Genomic DNA, 19,879 nt, shown 5'->3' on the forward strand with positions numbered 1-19,879 from the left:
AAGCATGTAAATGCTCGGAAGGACAAGCTCTTCAGGGTCAAGGTTTAGTGCTCCACAGCATGGAACCTCAGAACTCGAGGATCTTGGTGCTTAGGGGAATAGTCAGGAAAGAAGAGCTTCCAGCCTAGCAGATCCCGGGCATCCAGAGTGCCGGAAAACAAATTCTAACTTGTCTGTTTGCCATATATCCCTTAACCAGCTGAATTCCTGGACAAACCAGGGGGTCATCAGCTCACCTCCAGCCCATGATAGCCTGCCCACACTGGGGTGAACACTTTAGGCAGCAGTAGCTCCATGAGGATACTGTTGGTGTATTTCAGATTTGCTTTCTGCCTCATCTTCTGGCCCACAGACCCCAGACTTGGAACTGATTTGGAAAGCTGCCACATTAACTGGAAAGGCTTTGCCCAGGAACAGAATTAGCTGTGTGAAAAGCTAAATACCTGTATGACACACACAACAACACAGGGCATAAACAGACACAGCTGCGGAGGCTTCTGGATGTACACAACAAGCAGAATAGGCTTGTGTTCCCATCAAGCCAGTTACGAGGTACTGTAAGACATACAAGAGGATGGAATTAGGTACTCTCATTTGGGTTTAAGGGCCTGCTTTCCTCCACGTGTTTTCCTCATGTTCATTATTCCTTGTTTGCACATAGATCTGTGGGTGCTCCTGAACGACCATATTTTGGTTTAGAATCCCTAAAACACCAATTCAGATGAAGAGAAACTCACCTTGGCTGGTGATAGGCCTGTGTGCTGAGGCTGCGGCACAGGAGGGGGAAGAGCAGGAGCCTGAGCCGCTACGTTTTATACCTTTATTAGAAACAAACTCCAAGGCTCATTTGCAAGTTGCCAACATACTTTATGCCTTCACCGAAACCACTTATGAGAATCCAACTGAAACGACCTCTTATTTTTGACTGAGTCAAACCAAAACTGTCTGAGCTTAAAAACACTTGGAATGCATGTGCTTAGAGGTAGGATTTGGCTACAGAGAGAAGGTAACTCACTATATGGGAAGTAAAGGGTGTTTTATCATTTCAAAAATGAAAATCCAGGCACTCCAATGTGAGATCCTAGCTCTCTGCAGTTGGCTGGTATTCCACCCATCTTTAACAGGCATTGACTTTCATTCCAAGTCTGCATAAACATGGAAGCTGAAGTTATGAACTGGGATTTCAACTGCACACAGAGTAGCTCCTAATAGTGCGGAACTCTGCTTGTTCTCCTTGAGCACTTATATTTTTATGGAGACATTGTCTGCTGTGGCTTCCCAAAAGAGTATTCAGAGGTAGCAAAGACCATAGATTTTAAGTACTTTGTATGCATGTCCCAGAGGATAGAGCTGACCTACAGCAAATGGATTTACTATCTAGCTGAGGCAGTTTTCATCCCTACTATGTGCCACCAGCTGAGAAAGCTCTGACTGGTGTCATAAGAAAAGCTTGAGTCTCTTACAGATGCAATTCCTAATCCATTTAGGAGAAGCTGGAGTTCCAGCCTTACACTGTAACAGCTATTACTCTCAGGTAAGAGGGGTTAATTAAATGGGCAGTACAGCCTTGCAAGCAGGGTACTAAACCTGCCAATTCACCTGAAGAATTAGGTAAAGAAGTTGGCAAAATAGCTTGGTCTGCCACTGGGGTGGCCTCTGAATGCAGACATGAACTGCTCTGGAGCTTGTGTGTCCACTGAGGAAGAGCAGCTCCAGAAGCTGAATTCAGAGGAGCACCACTTGCATCTTCTCATGGAGCCATCAACAGTTACAGATTTGTGTGCACGATGTCCCACCTGGCTTTATCCACACAGCAGGAGCAGGGGGTCAGACTCTTCCCATACCTGGCAGCACACCTCATCCTATGGCTTAAGATTTAGGTCAGCCCCTGGGACCTAATCCATTCAACCCTTGATTTCTCTGCTACATGGTAGAGGAGGCACAAAGGTTATCTGTGATGCTGTTTTCTCCTGAGACCACCAAACTCCATACACAAGAAACTACTGCCAGGACAAACTGCAGGATCAGGACTCTCGTCACTGCTAAACTGGGCAACCAGAAAAAATGACCTAGAAGAAAAACAACCTTTTTTTTACCTCTTATCATCTGTCTCCAATGAGCCCTTCCTCCGAAATCTGCATACGTTTCCTTGTGTTACATAAATACCTGCTATGGGAACAGACCTTTGATGAAAGGATAATAAATGACTCAATATAAACTGCCATTTCATGGGTTTCTGCTAGGCACTGCCATAAATTTAAAGCCAATTATGTTCCGTTGAAATATTTAACACTGTAAAGCTAGCTAATTTTACATCTTGTCAAATATAATTGAAATACCCACTTTGTCCCTGTAATAAGCAGGCGGAACATCCACTGATGGAACATCCAAGGTGGAAAATACCACCGGGATTTCACTGTTTGCAACTGGATATTGGAAATATCCTCAATCCCTCAGGATTTAACACGGCGAGCTCTGACACCAAAAGCACAAATCTGCACACAACGCGAGACTGAGAGCAGGCAGCTACAACCTCACACCACTGGCTGCTGCTGTCTCCCAAAGCTAAACTGTACCAGCAAGCTTTCATTTGCATAACTGCAACACTAGAGGACCCCACACACGTACCTTATGGACTGAAGATAGAACTAATTTAAACCGAATCCCCAGGCTCTGCAAGGAAACTACCCTTGTGCAGCTGGTTCCTTAGAGACGTGTCTTTGGAGTGGTAAAATCCAGTGGCTGTGACTAAGCTTGTCAGCACTGTGCACTTAGAGCTGCTATCACATTCAGGGGGAGTGCCACCAGGCTGAGAACTAATTCTAGGAGATGGCCCTGAGTGGATAATGCTAGGATAAGCATTTTAGGATCACTCCCCAAGACATGAGGGTGGGAACTTTCCTCTAAAGCATGCAAGTGGTCAGCATACGGACCACTACAGCAACATTAAGCAAGCTGGAAATACCATGAAGCTTTTTCTTTCAAATACAGTAAAGAGAGGACACAAAAACTGCCTTTCAGATGCAAACCCTATACACAACTGTGTAAAACTTGGCTCTTGGGATTGCTCCATCAATCCATCCGAGGTGGTACGATACAGAAGTTCAGCAGTTAGCTGTGTAAATAGATTTCCATTACTGTATCTGCTTTACTGAGTCAATGCCATGTTTCTGTTCAACTCTTGCTGTCCATAGCAGGGTAAGGCACCATGTTATCCAAGTGTTTTTAAGAAAGATTAATATGCTTACAAAAGATACACTACAAACTGAAAGGCAGCTCTCCAACAAGGCATTTGCCATTTCTTCCCCTGAGTCCCTGTTTGGATGCTTGAGGTAAGGCAGCAGACAACAGGAGAGAAAGCTTGGCCAAAGTTATCACAAAGGAAGAATCTGAAATATGACATTAAAAGTCCTGTTTGCTTCCCAGTCCTCTGGCTTTAGCAAGGTGCGAACAGGTGGAACACTACTGAGCTGTGGCAGGGATGGTACCCAGAGATCTCCTAAGATCAGTAGTTTTGCCGGGCCTGGAACCGTCTTTTCCAGTGATGCCTAAAAGGAAAGATCATGGGAGAGAGAAGGTTAGAGCTGCGGCTCCAGGAGCCTACCTGCCCAAATGCCCCATTAGTGAGTCACTGGCAAGGTTAAAAAGCGGCCAGGACCTGGTCCCGAACAACCGGAGATCTTAACAACATTCCCATTCTTGTACCAGCTCCAGGCTAAAACCTGACAGGATGGCTTCCCTGGCAGCAGGCCTCAGCATGAGACCGCTACTGAGAGCCCAGAAGTCGCACTTTGTGTGAAATTCCTTGGCCTCTGCTACACAAGCATCTGCTGTGAGCAGTTCTGTATTCCTAAGTGGAACTCTCAATCCATGAGACACAAAGTACCAGAAGTGCCCGATGTCATAAACATCAGGGAAGCAGATGCACAGGGGGTCTGAAAACAGTGAGTGGGGGACATTTCTGGCTACACAGGCTTGCTCTCATCTGCAGTTGGCCCCTTCCTTTCAGGAAAGCTGAGGTGGCCACTGGGAGGGGACCCAGAGGGAACAACGTGAGACAAAGGAGTTTGCAGCTCCTCCATCACTCAATGTACTTGAGAAGGAAAGGGACGCAGAAAGGAGCACGATCCCGAGGCTGCTTCTGGCTTTAGGCTGAGGCTTGGAGACTTTGCCCTAAAGCAAACTCTTTCCCTCTCACACCCATACCTCCTTAGCCAAGCAAAGCTCCTGAAAGAAACCAAGGCTGCTTTTGTGGCTTAGGAGGTACGGAATCAGCATCATCAATCATTCAGCAGTGGGACCCACACATGCTCCTTTGCCCAGCTAAACAGAAACTTTAATAACTGAGTTATGATTGGCAGCATCTGCAGGTAGTAACCCAGTGAAGCCTGAACCGTTAACAAAGCCCTGCCTGCTCCTGGATAACCCAGAGTCACCATAACCCGTGCCTTGGGGAAACTGGGGCAGGCTCCCTAGGTAAAGGCCATGGGAAAACATCAGCCAGCTTTGGAGCAGCTCTCTGCCCCATGGCAGGCAAGTCTTGCATACTTCCAGTTCAGCTCTTCCTGGGTCTTCATTTTCCCCATAACAGACTGATGGGGAAGCAGGGAGTCAGTCAGGGTTTATTTCAGCAATTCTTTCTTAATGCTGCAGACACACAACCCAGGGCAGAACTCTTTCTCAAGGCTGTACAGCTTACAAGCTTCAGAACAAGCAAGCAACTGTATCCTCCCATGCCCTTGCTCTAGCACAGCACCTCAAAAATCCTCACCTGAAAGGAAAAATCAAAGTAACAAACCCCACAATGACCAAAAGCTCTGTCTGTGCCTATAGCAAAACATTAATATCTAATTACAGCCTCTTGCTAACAAATCTCAGCAGCAGCCTCCTGCACAAGTAGCACAAAAGCTTGCAGGCACGTAATACCTTGCAAACAAGCCACAAGCTCTGTAGTTTCCAGTAAGTCAGAACACAAAGTTTCCCCTTTCCCTTTTTAGTCAGACGTTTCCAAGACAGGATTATCACTCACTCCACCTCAAGCTCCTGAGCAAGTAACTGTTACGAGGTCTTCCAGAGGATTGCCAGGTTTCATTCAGTACATGCTTATCCCCCCTGATGTCCTGGCTGTGTTCTTTCCTTACAGAAGTGCACACTTTCCCCAGCAGTACCCCCCCCCTCCATCCCTGGCACCAAGCATGCAGACACACAGTGGTTTGGGCTGCAGTATCATGTGCCTCACTGCCATCTCCCACTGACCACAGCATCCGCTTCTCCCGTCACATCTGGTTCTATCTCATTGCAACAGGAGGGAAACGTATTCCTCATGTCACCGCTCTCAGTCCCACTCAAACTGAAAGGAAGAAGAAAGTCCCCGCATGGGCTGTGGTTTTGGGTGATGCTTAAGAGCAGTACTGAAAGGCAGGGACAGGGCCGGAGGTGCGCTCATCACCCGTGAGCCTGCGGCTGTGCCAATGTAATCTCACAACTCAGTGGCAGGAAGTGATACGGGACCAGGAGCCCGAGAGGAAACTGAGTTGAGCAGCCGAGGTTAACTGCTCTGGCATTGCATCATGTGGCTTTTCCAGGGACTTTCTAAGAACCCGAGGTTGGGTTTGGGTGCTCAGTGTCAGTTAGCTCGCTTCACACACCACACTCAACAGCGCTAACGGCCATGGGATGAGGGAGCAGCTGTTCCGAATGGCAGAACAAGGCAACATCTGCCTCTCCTGGGTTGCTGGCCCCTTCCCCCTCAAGGGAAAGGATATAATGAATAGCTTCCTCTGATGCCCACTGAAGGTAGGGCTCAGCTGCACACAAGTTTTCCTGGCATCTACCACAGAAAAAGCTCCGAATGGATGGGCTGGACTTGGATTTGCACTTTCCTAGGGTTTTAGTGAGGCTGGGACTCTGGGTTCTAAGTTCCCACAACTCCAGCCCTGGCAGTGTTCAAGGCCAGGTTGGACAGAGCCTTGGGTGACATGATCCAGTGTGAGGTGTCCCTGCCCATGGCAGGGGGCTTGGAAGTAGATGATCTTAAGGTCGCTTCCAATCCAAACCATTCTATGATTCTATAAGTTACCTGGCCAACTCATCTCAAAGCAGCTTAGGTAACTTTGCAGCCCTATATAGAAACTTGCCAGTGCTGTCATTCTCTGTGCTGCTGTTAGTGGAGGGATGCTAGTGCAGAGAGTACTGCCCTGAGTACAAGCTAGGAAGGAGAGAACAAGACTATCACAGAGGCATGCTGGAGTTAATCCAGAATACTAGGATGTTCCACAAGTCAAGGGATTGTAATTTTTTTAACTCGGGTAAGGTTCAGACATTCACAATAGGCTACTTTCATTTTCTACATAACACAGGCAGACAATTTTGCTGAACCTTACCTATAAGAGTGACCAGAACCTCAGACACAAGACTTCCTGCAATGATGTAGATACTCTTCCCATCCCTCTTTTCTGCCTCTGCTTCTGTTGAAGTAGTCACAACTGAATTAGATGGAAGGAATGTGCTTCCCCTCCTGTTAGAATGTGCCTGGAAGCCTTCCAAATTCTCTTCTGTTTGTAAAAGTTACCAGAATGACTGCAGCCAGTGCTAAAGCTTTGGGTTTGCTAGAGCGTGGTTTGCCAGGAGCATGGCTGCACAGTTTAGTCTTGTGTAATGATCTAACTACAAACCTTGTGTAGCTGGCGCCGAGTTCAAATTCGAGTCACTGCTTCCCTGAGGATTTCCCTCCTGAGACACTCCTCCTTCGGCCACTGGTTGAGGCTACAAAGAAAAACACCGAAAACAAACACCCGAACACCACCCCCCCACCGACAAAATTAGGTATCGAAACACAAAACTGCAAAGACACAAAAGCAAAAAAGCCTTTGATCAATGTTACTTAAATAGGACGGCACAGCCCTGAGAGCGTGTCCATTTGCCACCGCTTCCCATATCCAACCACAGGCAAGAGTGCCAGTGTGTCCACACACATTCATGAGCATCTCTGAATGCTGTCAGAATCCATCACAGCAGTCTCGGAGACAAACAGCCCCGCGCTTTGGGAAACACCTCCTCATTACGCAGCCGTGGAGAAAGGTTTTCATCCTTGAGAACACTTTCTACAGTTGAGGATATTTTCCTGTCCAGGACAACTAACCACTGCCCATCAAAAATGAAAACCAGACGCCTGTTCTGTTTCTCCTGCTGGCGTTTTACCCCGAACCACTCCTCAGCCGTTCAAATCATTTTGAACTGATACATGCGAACGCTTCACTAACCCAAGTTAGAATGAGCTGTAAAGAAAAAGCAGCCGGCGTACAAAGAGTTTTCCATTCAATAAATCGGCACGAAGCAAAGATTTCTTTAAGCTTTTCTTACAAAGGACTCTGCAGCTCATTGTTTATAGTAACAAACACCCCAACTTCCAGCTCTGGCACACAGCTGAACTCCTTTAACCACAAACCCCCAAGCCTAACCCTAGAACTGCAGTACTACAGTCTCTTACAGAAGAGAATGGCTGAAGAGTCTTTTCCGGCCTCACTTGTAGCTTGCTATAGATGAGATGGTTATGAAGTATTTCTAGCATGCTACAGGCGTTTATAGACTGGGCAAATCCCTGAGCACCGTGATCCAGTCAGGCCTGCACTGAGCCGTGGTTTGAACTCCAGGATCTCCAGTGAGCCCTTCCAACCTAAATGATTCTAAACAAGTAAAAAGCAGCAGTATAGGTACACACGCAGCTGAGGGCCACCAGACATTTGGTATCACTGTTAGTAGATCCTGGGAGCTATCAGGATGCCCCAAACCACTGCCTTGCTGCTTTCTGTGTGGCATAAATGTCTCAAGGAAGTGCCAACTGAGTTATAAGGAAGTATTTGAATCAGATTATCATAAGAGGAAAATAACTTCCATGGAAAACATTATTTTTCAAATCGCACTTTACCACCACCACCACCAAAAAGAGAATATAGGACAGAAAACTATCCCAGCTGGCTTAATTTCAGATGTTAGCTTCTAACAGCACCCCCATGGTGTTTATGCCCCAAAAGATGTCAGAGAGCATGTTCTCAGCACTGTCTGGCTGCCCCTGTTTCCTTTCCCACTGCAGGAGCCTGTCCTCAGTAGGGAAGGGGGGTTCTCTCTCTGCAGCTGTGTCAAGCACACCAAACAGCTACAAGGCAGGGCTGTAGCCACCTCTTCTGTCACTGTCAGTTTAACCACAGAACAGCCCTACCAGCAGGTGTTCTATAAACTGCCCTTTGCTCTGAAACCCTCTCTCAGCTTTGTTCTGCATAGGACCCTCAGCTTTATATAGGATGTACTTCTTTTGGCTTTCCTGGACACCGTCCTTTATTCATGCCCTTCTAGGCCCTCCTGCTTTACTTTGGGACTGTCAGCCCATGAACAACACCAGCAGAACTCACTGGTAAGATGTTTTGGTCTCCAAGACACAGCAATTTCTGCTTCCAATGCTTTTCCACAGAGCTTGATGATCTCAATTTGCAAAGTTGGTTGCTTTAAGTACTGGTAACATACCAGATTTCCTTACACAGTGTATATAAATAACATACTATAAATGGGCTTAGGAAAAGCAATGGCCTTTAGTAAAAGCTAGGTGCTGCACTAGATTGTGACCTTCTCATCTGGATTTCAAATGAAACAGCAATTGGACAGGTTTATGAAGGAGATCCCATCTGGGAGGTTCAGTTCTGCACTGAGTTTGCAGACAGATTCCCTCCACCACTACCCAATAAAGAGTTGTATGCCAAGGTCACTGCTGCTTCAGAAAAGCCTTTGAATCTCTCCCACATCCTGGAACATCCTCCCTGGTGAAGATTTCCTTCCAAGTCTCCTGAGTAGCCCTCTCAGACTGCTCTGTCCCTGCTGAACCAGTGTCTCCTTTCATCACAAGCACTCCTGTGGCACTGCAGCTGTAGGACAAACCTGTAGATGCCTGCAGCAAGTGCACAGCTTGGGTTTGGTCTGGAACGTTTGGTGGTCACAGATACACACCAAATAATGGTTTGTGGCTGTTGTGGGGGGTTTTTAATCACTCCTAACAATAGAGAACAGGACATGAATTGTTCACAGGACTGAATATCCTTATTGATTAAAAGCTTTAATCTTTTTCATGCGTGAAGTGTTCTATCTTCATTTACTGATTCTTACTACGCCTTTGCTGCATGAAAGGGCCTCCTGCTGGCAGGACTCAAAGTTTCATCTCAACAAATTTATTTCTTTACTTGATTTTGTTTCTCCTTTTGAGACCAACCGACACGCTAAGCTATCACTCAGTCTTTCAAGACCCCTGGGAAGACAACCCCTCTGTCCAAGAGAGGACGGAACCTTCAGTCTGACATTCCAAGCCTAGGAAAGTGCTGTGGAAGACTAATACATCTTTAGCTAAGTACAGCGGCTCTCTTGGGCTCTTGCAATTCTTCAGGAACTGAATCGGAGGGACACTAGAAAGGCAGTCAGAGCTTCCCTGATGTGCTAGGTTTCCAGGCCAGCTCGGCTGAAAGAATGTCGTTGTGGATGGAAAGCCTGAGAAGAGCAAACACAACTGAAAGTCCCCCTAGGACCTGTGGCTGGAGAAGAAGAAAAGGACTAAACCCTGTACTCACCCACTTGCGGGGCCTCCCTCTTGGCCTTTTCCCAGTAGAAGGCTCTACCTTTATTAAAAACAAAGAGGGGAAAAAACCCTATTTTCAGCTCTCATATTTACTGGGAACGGTGACTAATAAATACACTGAACCTGGCCAAGGGGACATTTGTGTAATGTCCTTGACAGACAAGCAGCAGAAAACACAAAAGCTGGGGACAGAGGGCAGTTGAGGAGGAAGCGCCTGCCAGACTACACTGGTTGTGATTATTTGGCAGCAATGGAGGAGAAATGCTAGAAGGAAGCTGCTGAACAGCCAGTGGCAACACAGGAAGGCTGGGAGGCGAGTTAAAACTCACAAACCCCACAATAACTGGTTTGTCCACAGTGGCAATTAAAGCTGAGCTGAATTAGGGGCAGCTTCACTGCCTCTATTGAAGCTAAGGGGAACCTCCCTGCTTGTACCCCTAACAATGCTTCAAAGAAGGGACAGCCAGCTTCGCTGTCCCACATTAAAGAAAATGAGCCATTTACTCTTACCATTTGTCCTGATTCAGTAGTCACTTTCTTGCTTCCTTTTGGCCTTCCTCGTGGTTTCTTCACTGGCAATGGTCCTACAGCCCCCTCCTGGGACAGGAGGAAAAAAATCATTTAAGCAGGATGATCCCTGGAACAACTCAGAGCTTCTCATTTTAACGTGTGTTAGACTGTCTTAAACCAATAATAGCACCCAGACCACTAAATACCTGGTTGCCTCTGCTTTTCCAGCTGTGAAAGGCACTAGAAGATGGCCAGCAATGTCCCTACCCCTTTGTCTTTTGGGCTGGGGAAACAAGTTCCCAGACTCTGACCATTGTGCCTGGAATAGGGAGAGAAAAGGTGTTGGCCTTCTCTGCCGTACCTAATGACTGGTGCAGAAACAGAGGGTGATGACACGCGAAAGCCTCCAGACTGCAAGAAAGATCTGGCTAGCTCCTCTCATCCCATTTCCTGGCCTGACACATTAGAAGCAGCTCTGGAGCCAGGGGCTGAGATGCCCCAGGGTGCACTGCTTCTTTCCTGAGCAGCAATAACATGTACCACAGAACACCTCAGCTTCCCTTCTCTTCGCTAGCGAGCTGCTTCTCAGGGCCGCCCGCAAATCCTATCAGGCTGATGACATAGCATCCTCAGGCAGCCTCTTAGGATGATGTGCCCTCACCTGTGGCTGCTTCTTTGGTCTTCCCCTCTTTCTCTTCAGGCCCCCAGCCAGGGTAGATGAGCCAGGGTTCATGGGCCTCTCGTTGCTCATGTTGGCACTTTCCACAGTTTCCAGATGATAATCCAACAGGCTATTTTTCCATGGACAAGAATGAAAACTTGTCTCCTCTTTCTTTCCCTATGCTGCTATGGATTCTCCTCTACCTGTAAGGCTGAAAAGGTGAAAGAGAATCAGGCGTGACAGCTTGCTACTGTTTTTATCCGCTGGAAGAGTCTGGGACACATCACGTATTTAGAAGCATAACTGTGCTTTATAAACATCGACACTGCCTTTCCATGGCCTGTTCCTCAGCTTTCTGAGGCTGTTTGCCAAAGGAGCTGAGCATGTCAGTGCCTGCATCTACCTTTGCCCCCCTGTTGGCCAGTTCCATCTGAACTCCCCATGTCTTCAGCTCTCTGAACTCCTCTCTTTGTAGGCTTCCTTTGCCTGAGGAGGAAGGAGGTGGGAAATGAAGTGCTGGCGCTGAGTTATAAAATGCCCCATTCAAGTGTGAAGCTTCATTTGGAGCTCCTGTACCATCAGATACCAAACCTAATTCTGAGACCCAAATGCACAGCAAAGAGAGCCTTGTATCGGGATGCTTGAAAGAGCAAGTACTGGGGTACAAAAGTCTTTTAGAGGTGAATTTGTCTCAAAGACAAACTCCTCAAGAGTTTGTTCCTCATCAATGACTGAAGAGCTGCCATCTGGAGAGATGGCCTGACCCCGTTTCAGAGCGCTCAAACTCTGGTCCTACACAAGGCTCACCGTTTTCTACAGGACAAGTCACCCAAACCTGGGTATTGCTGGATCCTGAGCACTGGTTTGCCTACTGGAAGTGTGTATCAGCAGACTTCCCAGTCTTTCCCATCCCCAAGCTCAACTCGGTGCCTGCTGTGGTTGGAATGAGCTTTGCTCTGGTTTGACTGCTCTAAGAAATAACCAAGATCATAAGCTGTTGAGGGTACATACGAAACCAATTACTTTCCTTGCTTCTGCTTAAGGTTTCTCCTCTGGTGTGTCTGCCAGGGAAGGTGGCAGCCTGACTGTGAGCCTTTACATCCCCCCTCTCATCCCAAAGCAGGAAGAGGAGGGAAGAGACCTTGATCGTGACTTCAGCTGGCAGCTGAATCCCAGGCACAATAAGAGGTGGGGTCACTGGTCTTGCTGCATGTGAGGGAAACCTTAGCCAAGGATCCGAGGTCAGCTCCCAGTCTGCTGATCTGCTTGAAAATAGCACCTGCAGTCTCCCCAGATCTTGGCCTTCCTTTCCTCCCGGCACAGCAGGGAGGGCTCAAGATGAGAGGGGCTGAGGAGCCTGGCTGGGCAAAGGCCAGCAGTGCAGCCTGAATCCTCTTCTGTCGGTAACTCTTACCACAGAATAAATAGATGAGAACAGCGTGGCTGGGAAAGCAGCATCAGAAGCAGGAGTATATGGAGAAACAATGCATTTGTACCTCTTGTACATTGCCTTCTTCTCATCTAGACACTACAGGTGTAGTCAGCCTTGCCTTTAGAAGCTCTTCTACCTCCACCTGAGAAATGGCTTCTGCAGCTCTTCGTTTTATTTCTCCTTTCTCACTCGTTACATGGACAGTAACAAGGGGTGTTTAAACAGCTCTTTGTCCCATCAGCCTCCAGTGCTGCTGCATCCCCAGGTCCCTCTGGCAGGCCCTACCTGAGGCAGTGAAGGCACTATTGCAAGTAAGAGCACAGCTGCACCATGTAGAAGAGCGTGACTGTTTCTCTAAAAGAATGCTGGAGGGCAGAAGCTGGGTTCAGCTCCAGCTCATGCACGAGAACCCTACCTAGTGACCTCCCTGGATGCATCTTTGTGCACACTGTCGGGACCCAGCTCACAGATACTGCTGCACACTCAGCTCTTCTATCAAAGCCTCTGATCAGAGGTTGACGCAAAGAGCAGAGCTCAGGTCTGTGAATTCAGGCTGCAGCTGGAGGGCAGACAGTTAGGAAAAAACCCTTTCTTTGTACTTACAAGCCACGCACAGTTGCCACCAAGTCCCTGAGAGACAAACATGAAACACGTCTGCATCTCTTTCAGAGAAGAGCTCTGCTTTTAGAAACTGTTCCCAGAGCTTTGTAGTTTGATCAGATGTTCAAGTTCCAAAGATGAGAGGGCTTTAACTGAGATAATAGGATCACAGAATGGTTTGGGTTGGAAGGGACCTTAAAGATCATCTAGTTCCAACCCCAACAGATATCCTGCTCCCTGGTCCAGCTACAGCTTTCTGTGTCTGGATTTAGTGGTCAGAATTGGGACTCACACAGGCTGAGGCTGGCATCTGGGGCTGGCTGAGGCAGGAGGCAGTCACTGATACACATGGATCCTGGGCTGCCTGAGGAGCAGAGAAGCTTTAGCACCTCTTTCTAAAGGCAGGTCTACTCCAGCTCTGGCTCCTGCTGCACACATCTGCTGCTGGATCAGCCCAGAGTGCTGCAAAGGTGGCTTGAACCCTCCTGAGCCTGAGCCTCCCCTCAGCTCCCAGTGGAGAGGGAACACACATTGCCATAGGAATGGACATGTGTCAAAGTGCTGTCCAAGCCAGGACCCTGAGAAGAGATTAAGGCTGCTTCGGCACAGCTTCTCCCTATGGATCACAGTAATGTGAAAGCACAGGGTCAGCACTCCTTGGAATTCAGATCGTAACGCTGATACTGGGAAAAGAGTTATGGAGAAAACATAAACACATCCTTGAAAAGTATCATACCTGCATGTTTTTCGCTGTTTCTCCATGGTGATGGCTGAAGCACAGGGAATGGGATGAATTATGGGCTATGGCAAGTACTGTCAAAGGTAACAACTGATGCAGTTGTACCTGGGGGAGGCTGTGCAGACAGGAGGGCTGAGTGAAGTGTTTGTATTTCCTTTTTCAGTCTCAGACTGCACTATTTGCTTGGTCACCTCAGGCTGGACATACACAACCTGAGAATGTCCCTGGCAGATGCAGCAAGAAAACTTCCAGCCTTCACTTCATACGCTAAGAAAACGCATCCACTGAAGGCATTGTTCTTAGCGAAGCCGCCTCTCTCATGGGCTCACTGTGACTGAAACCCGCGTTAAATCCAAATTGTACATCACAGCACAGAGATTTCATTTTCCCCCAGATGCAAAGAAAGTCAGTTCTTGCACAGTGATTGTTTTCTAAATCTTGCTACACTGACACACTCTGTACTGTCTTTCTATCTGGCAAGCTCTCTCCAGCCAGGACTGCAGAGAAATGCACAGACTGCCAGGAGATAGCAGTGTCTCTGTACAGCTCTCTTCCACCTTCCCATCGCCAAGCACATGCTTCTTGAAGCCTGGTGCAGAGAGGAAAAAAAGCCCCAAGCAAAGCTATACAAGCACCGCTCCTTGGGGCTTTTGTAAGCTTTACATGACTCAATGTAAGATACATACAAAGCAAAAGCACTCTCTTGCAATTCTATTTCAAATTTCTCAACAACAGTTTTAATACATATATAAAACCCAATCGATACTGAGTCCTGGAGTCACTGCATTCCCTGCTGGGAGCAGAGCCAGCAGGGCTTATTTCCAGTCCTATACATTATCCACAAGGGCACAAGACCTAAAAACCTGGCCAATGCTTGTGGGCCTTAGATCACCTTTATGTGAGCCATATACAAAGCTTTGCAAATGATGCAGATGTGAATACCATGGTTTTGGGAGAGACAACACCTAAACCGAGGCACCTCCTGTCCCAGAAGCATTCCCAGGCTCCTGGCAGAGGACAGGGGATTCTCACAAGCACATTACACCTGACTTAGGTACTAAGTTGTACAAAGCCAGTTCTTCTACCACACCTAATTCCCAGGAAAGGAAAGCTCCTCCTGGGACAGTGTAGCTGTAGTTTGACACAGGGTGTTGAATAGTCTTCATGAGGGACATTTCCCTTTCCACAGACTACAGAGGTAAATGGCAGAACCCCATCCCGTTTCCTCAGGGTGGTTAAATTTGATGCTACGTCCTTGGGCGAAACACAGTATGAGACAGGAATGCTTGAGACATCAAACTAAACCCCCAAACTGTGGGCATGATTCACAGCAAATGCTGCCAGCAAACGATTGTCTAGCTGCAGTGCCCACGTACCAGACACAAAGCTCACAAAGCCTTTTCAAAGCATAATAGGAGTGTGATTGTGAGAGACCCTTCATTACAGCCTTAACTCTGCCGCTGTCTCTATAATAATAGGAAAAAATATCCACAAAGCACAACTCCCACTTATTAGCACAGCGCCATTGTTCTGCTGCCACATGTGACAAAGCAAACCCAGGGTAACTTCACCCGTATGAATGTGGTCACTCCTCAGTCTCCCTGTGAAAGGGGGGTGGGAAAATTGGCCTAAGCCCTGCATCAAGCGGAGGAGGATAAAAGACTTTGTCAGTCAAGACATCTAAAGAAGAGGCCTAAGAAGGCCAGGCAGAGAGAGCCCTTTCATTCCAATAACTGCAGCAATAACGATCTGTACTCACGTTATGAGAAATCACTTTCACCTTCCGAGAAATCAAACGCCCAGGTCTGCTCGCATCTCACAGCAAATCAAGAAACAACACAGCTTGTCGTGGCTCCCCAGCGCCTGCTCCACCAGAAAAAGCAGGATAGCCAGGGCTGGAATCGCTCCCTTGGGAAAGCGCAGTGGCAGGGACACTCTGTCACCTTTCGTGCCAGTTTTTTTCTGTGAAATAAGGAACTTAAGGGCTACTAAATCAAGCTTGTGGCAGCAGCAGGTAACTGCCACAACCTCGTAAATCACATCTCAAACCCAGAAATAACTTCTCTGGGTGATTTCCCTAACTGCCTTGAGTAGCTAAGTCTAAGCCATCTCTGGTCTCATGCTTAAAAGCTCCTAGTTCCTTGCCTGTGTTTTTTTTTTTTCCAATGAGCTATTTACTGTCATTGGTGATGCAGGGACAAGAATCCCCCACCTCACCTGGCTGAACAAGCCAGCGCGTTCCAGTTTCTTGGGATGCAGTCGTATCTCCTGATCATTTTGATTAGCATCTACACCCTTCCCAATCTGAGCTCAACACTTCTGAACATAAGGACTCTTACTCTCAAAGCCGTTTTAGGACAGCTTAACCTTTCACTTACCTGGGAAGCACGAGCTAGGCAACAGCTCAGCGGGAAAAATTCAGTTCCTGTGTAACGTCAATAGCAAGAGCTTCCAAACTGATTCAACCAGCAAACAACTCCACCACCTCCAGCACATCCTGACTGATAAAATACCCAGCTCAGAACACAGAAACTATTTAAGCTTACAGAGGATAAAAAAAAAATACAGGAACCATATGTGCTTCCATGCTCCACACCAGTGCTAGGGACCAGCTCAAGGCCTGAACAGGAGCCTTACTAGCTCTGCCAACAGAGTTACATTTCCACCTCTGCTGCAGAGTGGAACCCTAATGAAAGCGCCTTTGTGGGTTTCAGTTCCCCTTCCACAACATGGTGCTTAGTTCCCCTGACTGCTGAGCTCTGCTGGTGATGGGGCTGAGGGGAAGAACCTGAGCGAGACAGCAAGGTAGGAAGGTGCTACCACCTGGGACAGGAGCTTATGGACTGAAGACCTACCTTCTGACAGCACTAGAAGCTTTTATACATTAAAGACATGCACAGCTACATGGGAAAAAGCCTGTTGATTCCCAAGGTTCAAGTAATGATGTAGACATGAGTAGTTTCATATTTTCCAGATCCTGAGCACCCCACTTCAGCACAACATCAATATGCTGCTGCAAGAGCACTCCTGAATGAACCTACACCTGCCAACCTGCGTCTCTCTGTCCAGATACCTGAGGCAGTTACTACTCTGAGGAACCTTGCTCACCCTAATGCATACCACAACTAATCATGGAAATACCACCATGGCTCTGCTGCAGATAGCCTAAAACATTCCCACTCCTTCCTCAGTTAATGCTTTGCACCTTCCTGTAGGATGAATCAGGCCATACATGTAGAGCCCTAGCTGCACTGAAATCCTATTCACTTCTGTATGCACAGGACTTTCCTTGAAGATTGCCAAGTACCTGCAAAGTGAAGGGCTCAACCTCAGTCCTACCTCACTGCCATCAGCTTCCAAGCCCTGCCAAGGCCCCACGTTTCTTCTGGTCAGAGCAGGCAAAGCGAAGAGGCAGTTAGCCATCCCAGGGAAGATGTGGGAAAGCACCGCTGAGTACCAAGACCAGAGAAGAGGGGTCTGGAGTCTGTTCCCGACTCTTATTTTGGGCAACTCATGTAGTCTTTCTGCGTTTCACATTTTTTGTCTACAAAACTATGGAATAGCACTGGAAATATTAACACTTGCACTCAACCTGGGGTACAGGGACTGAGAATAAAGTCATTCCTATTTGTAGAGTAACACTAAGGACTCCCAGCAGAGAACAGAGCAAGGCATTATAAGCAGGCTGCACCAGCAGCCTCCCCATGTTGTCATGTTCAGGAGCACAAAGGAGAAGCTGTCACAGCTCATGAAATACAGGCCAGGATCAGCCACATCCTGCTGAGCAGCACAACACACCCTCACCCTCTTCCCCCAGGAAGCTGAAGGCTCGTGGGACCCATCTGGCCAAAGGTGTAAGGTCGAGTTCCCTGCCCTGGGAGCTCGGCGCAGAGTGGCACTGGAGTGCGAGCTGGGGTTCCCAGGGGTGCAGCACGCTGAACTGCACAGCACTTCTCACCCACTCCCAAGCCAGAGCAGGTAGGGGATATGGGACCCAGTTCACCATCTCTGTCCAAGGAAACTCAGGTACCAAACTCAGTACCCCAAATCTTGAGGCCACTGCCTTGGTTTTAGACACCCTTCCAGCACTTCTCCCCAAAGTATCAAGCCAGGTAAGTGACACTTAATGCCTCTGTGTGGACTGCAGACTCCCTAGCATGACACATTAAGGGTCTGTTAACATTTTCCCTTGGGGAACTTGCCCAAAGTCTCAAAGGTTTGCTAAAGGTTTCTTCCTTTTCTTAAAGTCATTGTCCAGACACTTTCACCAAAAGGCAAGTTCCCCGAGCACTGCAGAGGTGAATCAGGGGAGAAAAACCACCAGTATTTACATAGAAATAAAAGGGTAAGGAGAAATCTGTGGTTACTAAACCAAAAATCACAGTCAGCTTTTACTTCAGATAGCACCATGCCTTGCTCCTCTGTGCAATTACTGTCTTGTGCAGCCTAACTACTGGCATCTGCAAAACACTGTCCACTTGCACAAAACCAGGAAATGGCCCTCTGTGCTTCCTGGTGAGGCACCAGGAACCAGGCATTTGGCACCTGGCTTGGGAACACGCGAGACAGTTTTGTGCCATGACCTACTTCCAAACCAAGTCTTTCTCAATCCCGAGACACAATTTCTTAACCACTGTGCCTTAATAATCTGCAGGACCTTGCAGATGAGCTTTGCGTATGTATTTCAAACGCAGGCTTGGTAACGCGTAAAGAAAGGAACACGATTACCTGTTGAGAAGTTGCGCAGCACCACTTGACCTGACTGCAGCAGACCCAGCAGTGAAGGCAGGAGGGAAAGACAAAGGTACCCAGCTGCTGACCCCCTCTTTGCTGGAGGGAAGCCGCTATCCGACGTCTCTGCACGCATTCATTTCAGGAGCCTTACAACGAGTCGAACTCTGTTTATTGCACTCTGAGTTAGTGATACGGAAAGCAGCAGGAGCACTGCCAGCTATCTCCTTCTGATGGCAGTCCTGAGTAGCGACAGCAAGTGAAACTGAGCTCACTTCAACCGCCTGGAATCTCACACTCACCTAGAAGGAAGATAAATCCCCAACCAGCGCACTTACACCAGGCAGCTCATACCACTGCCCTGCTTCCTAGAAATAAGGCCAGTTTCCAAATGTGAAATGAATGATCTGAATAAAGGGGACAGATCATTTCATGGACTTCCCACCTTAGAAATGCTAGCAAGAATCATGCTGATGCTGTTTCAGGAAAGAAAAAAAGACAAAGAAACCCCACAGAGGTAGCCCCAGGAAGGCTTGTAATGATAAAGCGGTTGTTAATCCGAGTGCAAAATGCACTCAGGGCATTTACTATAAGCCACAAATAAAAATGGGAAGCTGACTTCAGGTAAGCATAACTGTGTTTCAAAAGGAGAGATGTTGCATGGCTCTAAGTTAGGTATGCTATACTAATTACGTGAACAACTATTAGAGCTGGCAAAAGTCCCTAAAAGTATTTTGCAAAGGAGAATGGAGACTCTTTACGTGACTAAGACATGTCTATTGGGGGTTTTGACACATCACCATTAGTAAAACCAGAGAGTTAAAGTATCTCAGTCTGTACCTGCAGAAAACCCATTGCATTATGTTAAGAGACAAAGTCTGAGACTCTTCTTTATGTCAAGTAGTGAATTGCTTACAGAGATAATACAATTGAGTAAACTGAAGGCATTTCATTTTTCTCTCAGAGCCATCCATATAAGCCTTGCAATCACTTGAGTTTCTCAGGAATACCCAAAAATGTCAGTAAAGCACCTAATTCACTTACTGCACTCTGGAAAATATGTCTCCACCTTATTAACATGGGAGCGACGATCTCCTGGTTAAAGATGTACATGGGGGCTTCAGAAATGCATCCCGTTCTTGGGGCTGCCATGTGCTTCCTCCGTGATCCCAGGAAAGTCACCTTTTTCCTTTGTACTCGGCTCCCCACACGTGAAGGGGACATAACACACAAACCTGGTAACATCTTGCTTATTCAGACAACATTTTCTTTGGGAAGAGATATCTCTTCCACCATATAATTACACAGGTCTTAAGCAAAGTGGCTTAAGACTTTATTTGGAGCTCCTAACCGCTAATAAAACAAAATCAGCATGAACTGTCGAGAAAAGCCTTTGATCACCCCTGCAACAATGACTAATCCAACAATTAGAGTGTATGAATTCAAGTATCTGAAAATTATTATTAATCTAAATGCTTAAATACACCCAACATATCAGAACTCCTCCTGCACACACTCTACTGGAAATACACAACCTTTTTTCTTTTTATTATTATATTAAATAATAATTTATATAATTATTATATTAAT

At 47.2% G+C, this 19,879-nt stretch overlaps 1 protein-coding gene across 5 annotated transcripts in view; it reads right to left on the reverse strand.

The window, feature by feature from the left end:
- Positions 1–806: 806 nt before the first annotated feature.
- Positions 807–19,879, reverse strand: part of LOC136018156 (high mobility group protein HMGI-C-like) — a 53,303-nt gene continuing 34,230 nt past the window's right edge. For 2 of the 5 annotated variants that reach the window (XM_065687138.1, XM_065687139.1), the window contains 5 exons: positions 10,788–10,998; positions 10,127–10,213; positions 9,609–9,656; positions 6,675–6,765; positions 807–3,548 (listed from right to left, as the gene is read on the reverse strand). In XM_065687138.1, the coding sequence (XP_065543210.1) occupies positions 3,463–3,548; positions 6,675–6,765; positions 9,609–9,656; positions 10,127–10,213; positions 10,788–10,877 (402 nt within the window). In that variant the 5' untranslated portion in view covers positions 10,878–10,998 and the 3' untranslated portion in view covers positions 807–3,462. Of the gene's footprint in view, positions 3,549–6,674; positions 6,766–9,608; positions 9,657–10,126; positions 10,214–10,787; positions 10,999–15,936; positions 16,079–18,286; positions 18,453–19,879 lie in introns of those variants that run through there. The other 3 variants (XM_065687140.1, XM_065687141.1, XM_065687143.1) reach the window with 3 other exon arrangements.

The sequence above is a fragment of the Lathamus discolor genome, chromosome 7 (assembly GCF_037157495.1).
Source record: "Lathamus discolor isolate bLatDis1 chromosome 7, bLatDis1.hap1, whole genome shotgun sequence".
NCBI classification, from domain to species: Eukaryota; Metazoa; Chordata; class Aves; order Psittaciformes; family Psittacidae; genus Lathamus; species Lathamus discolor.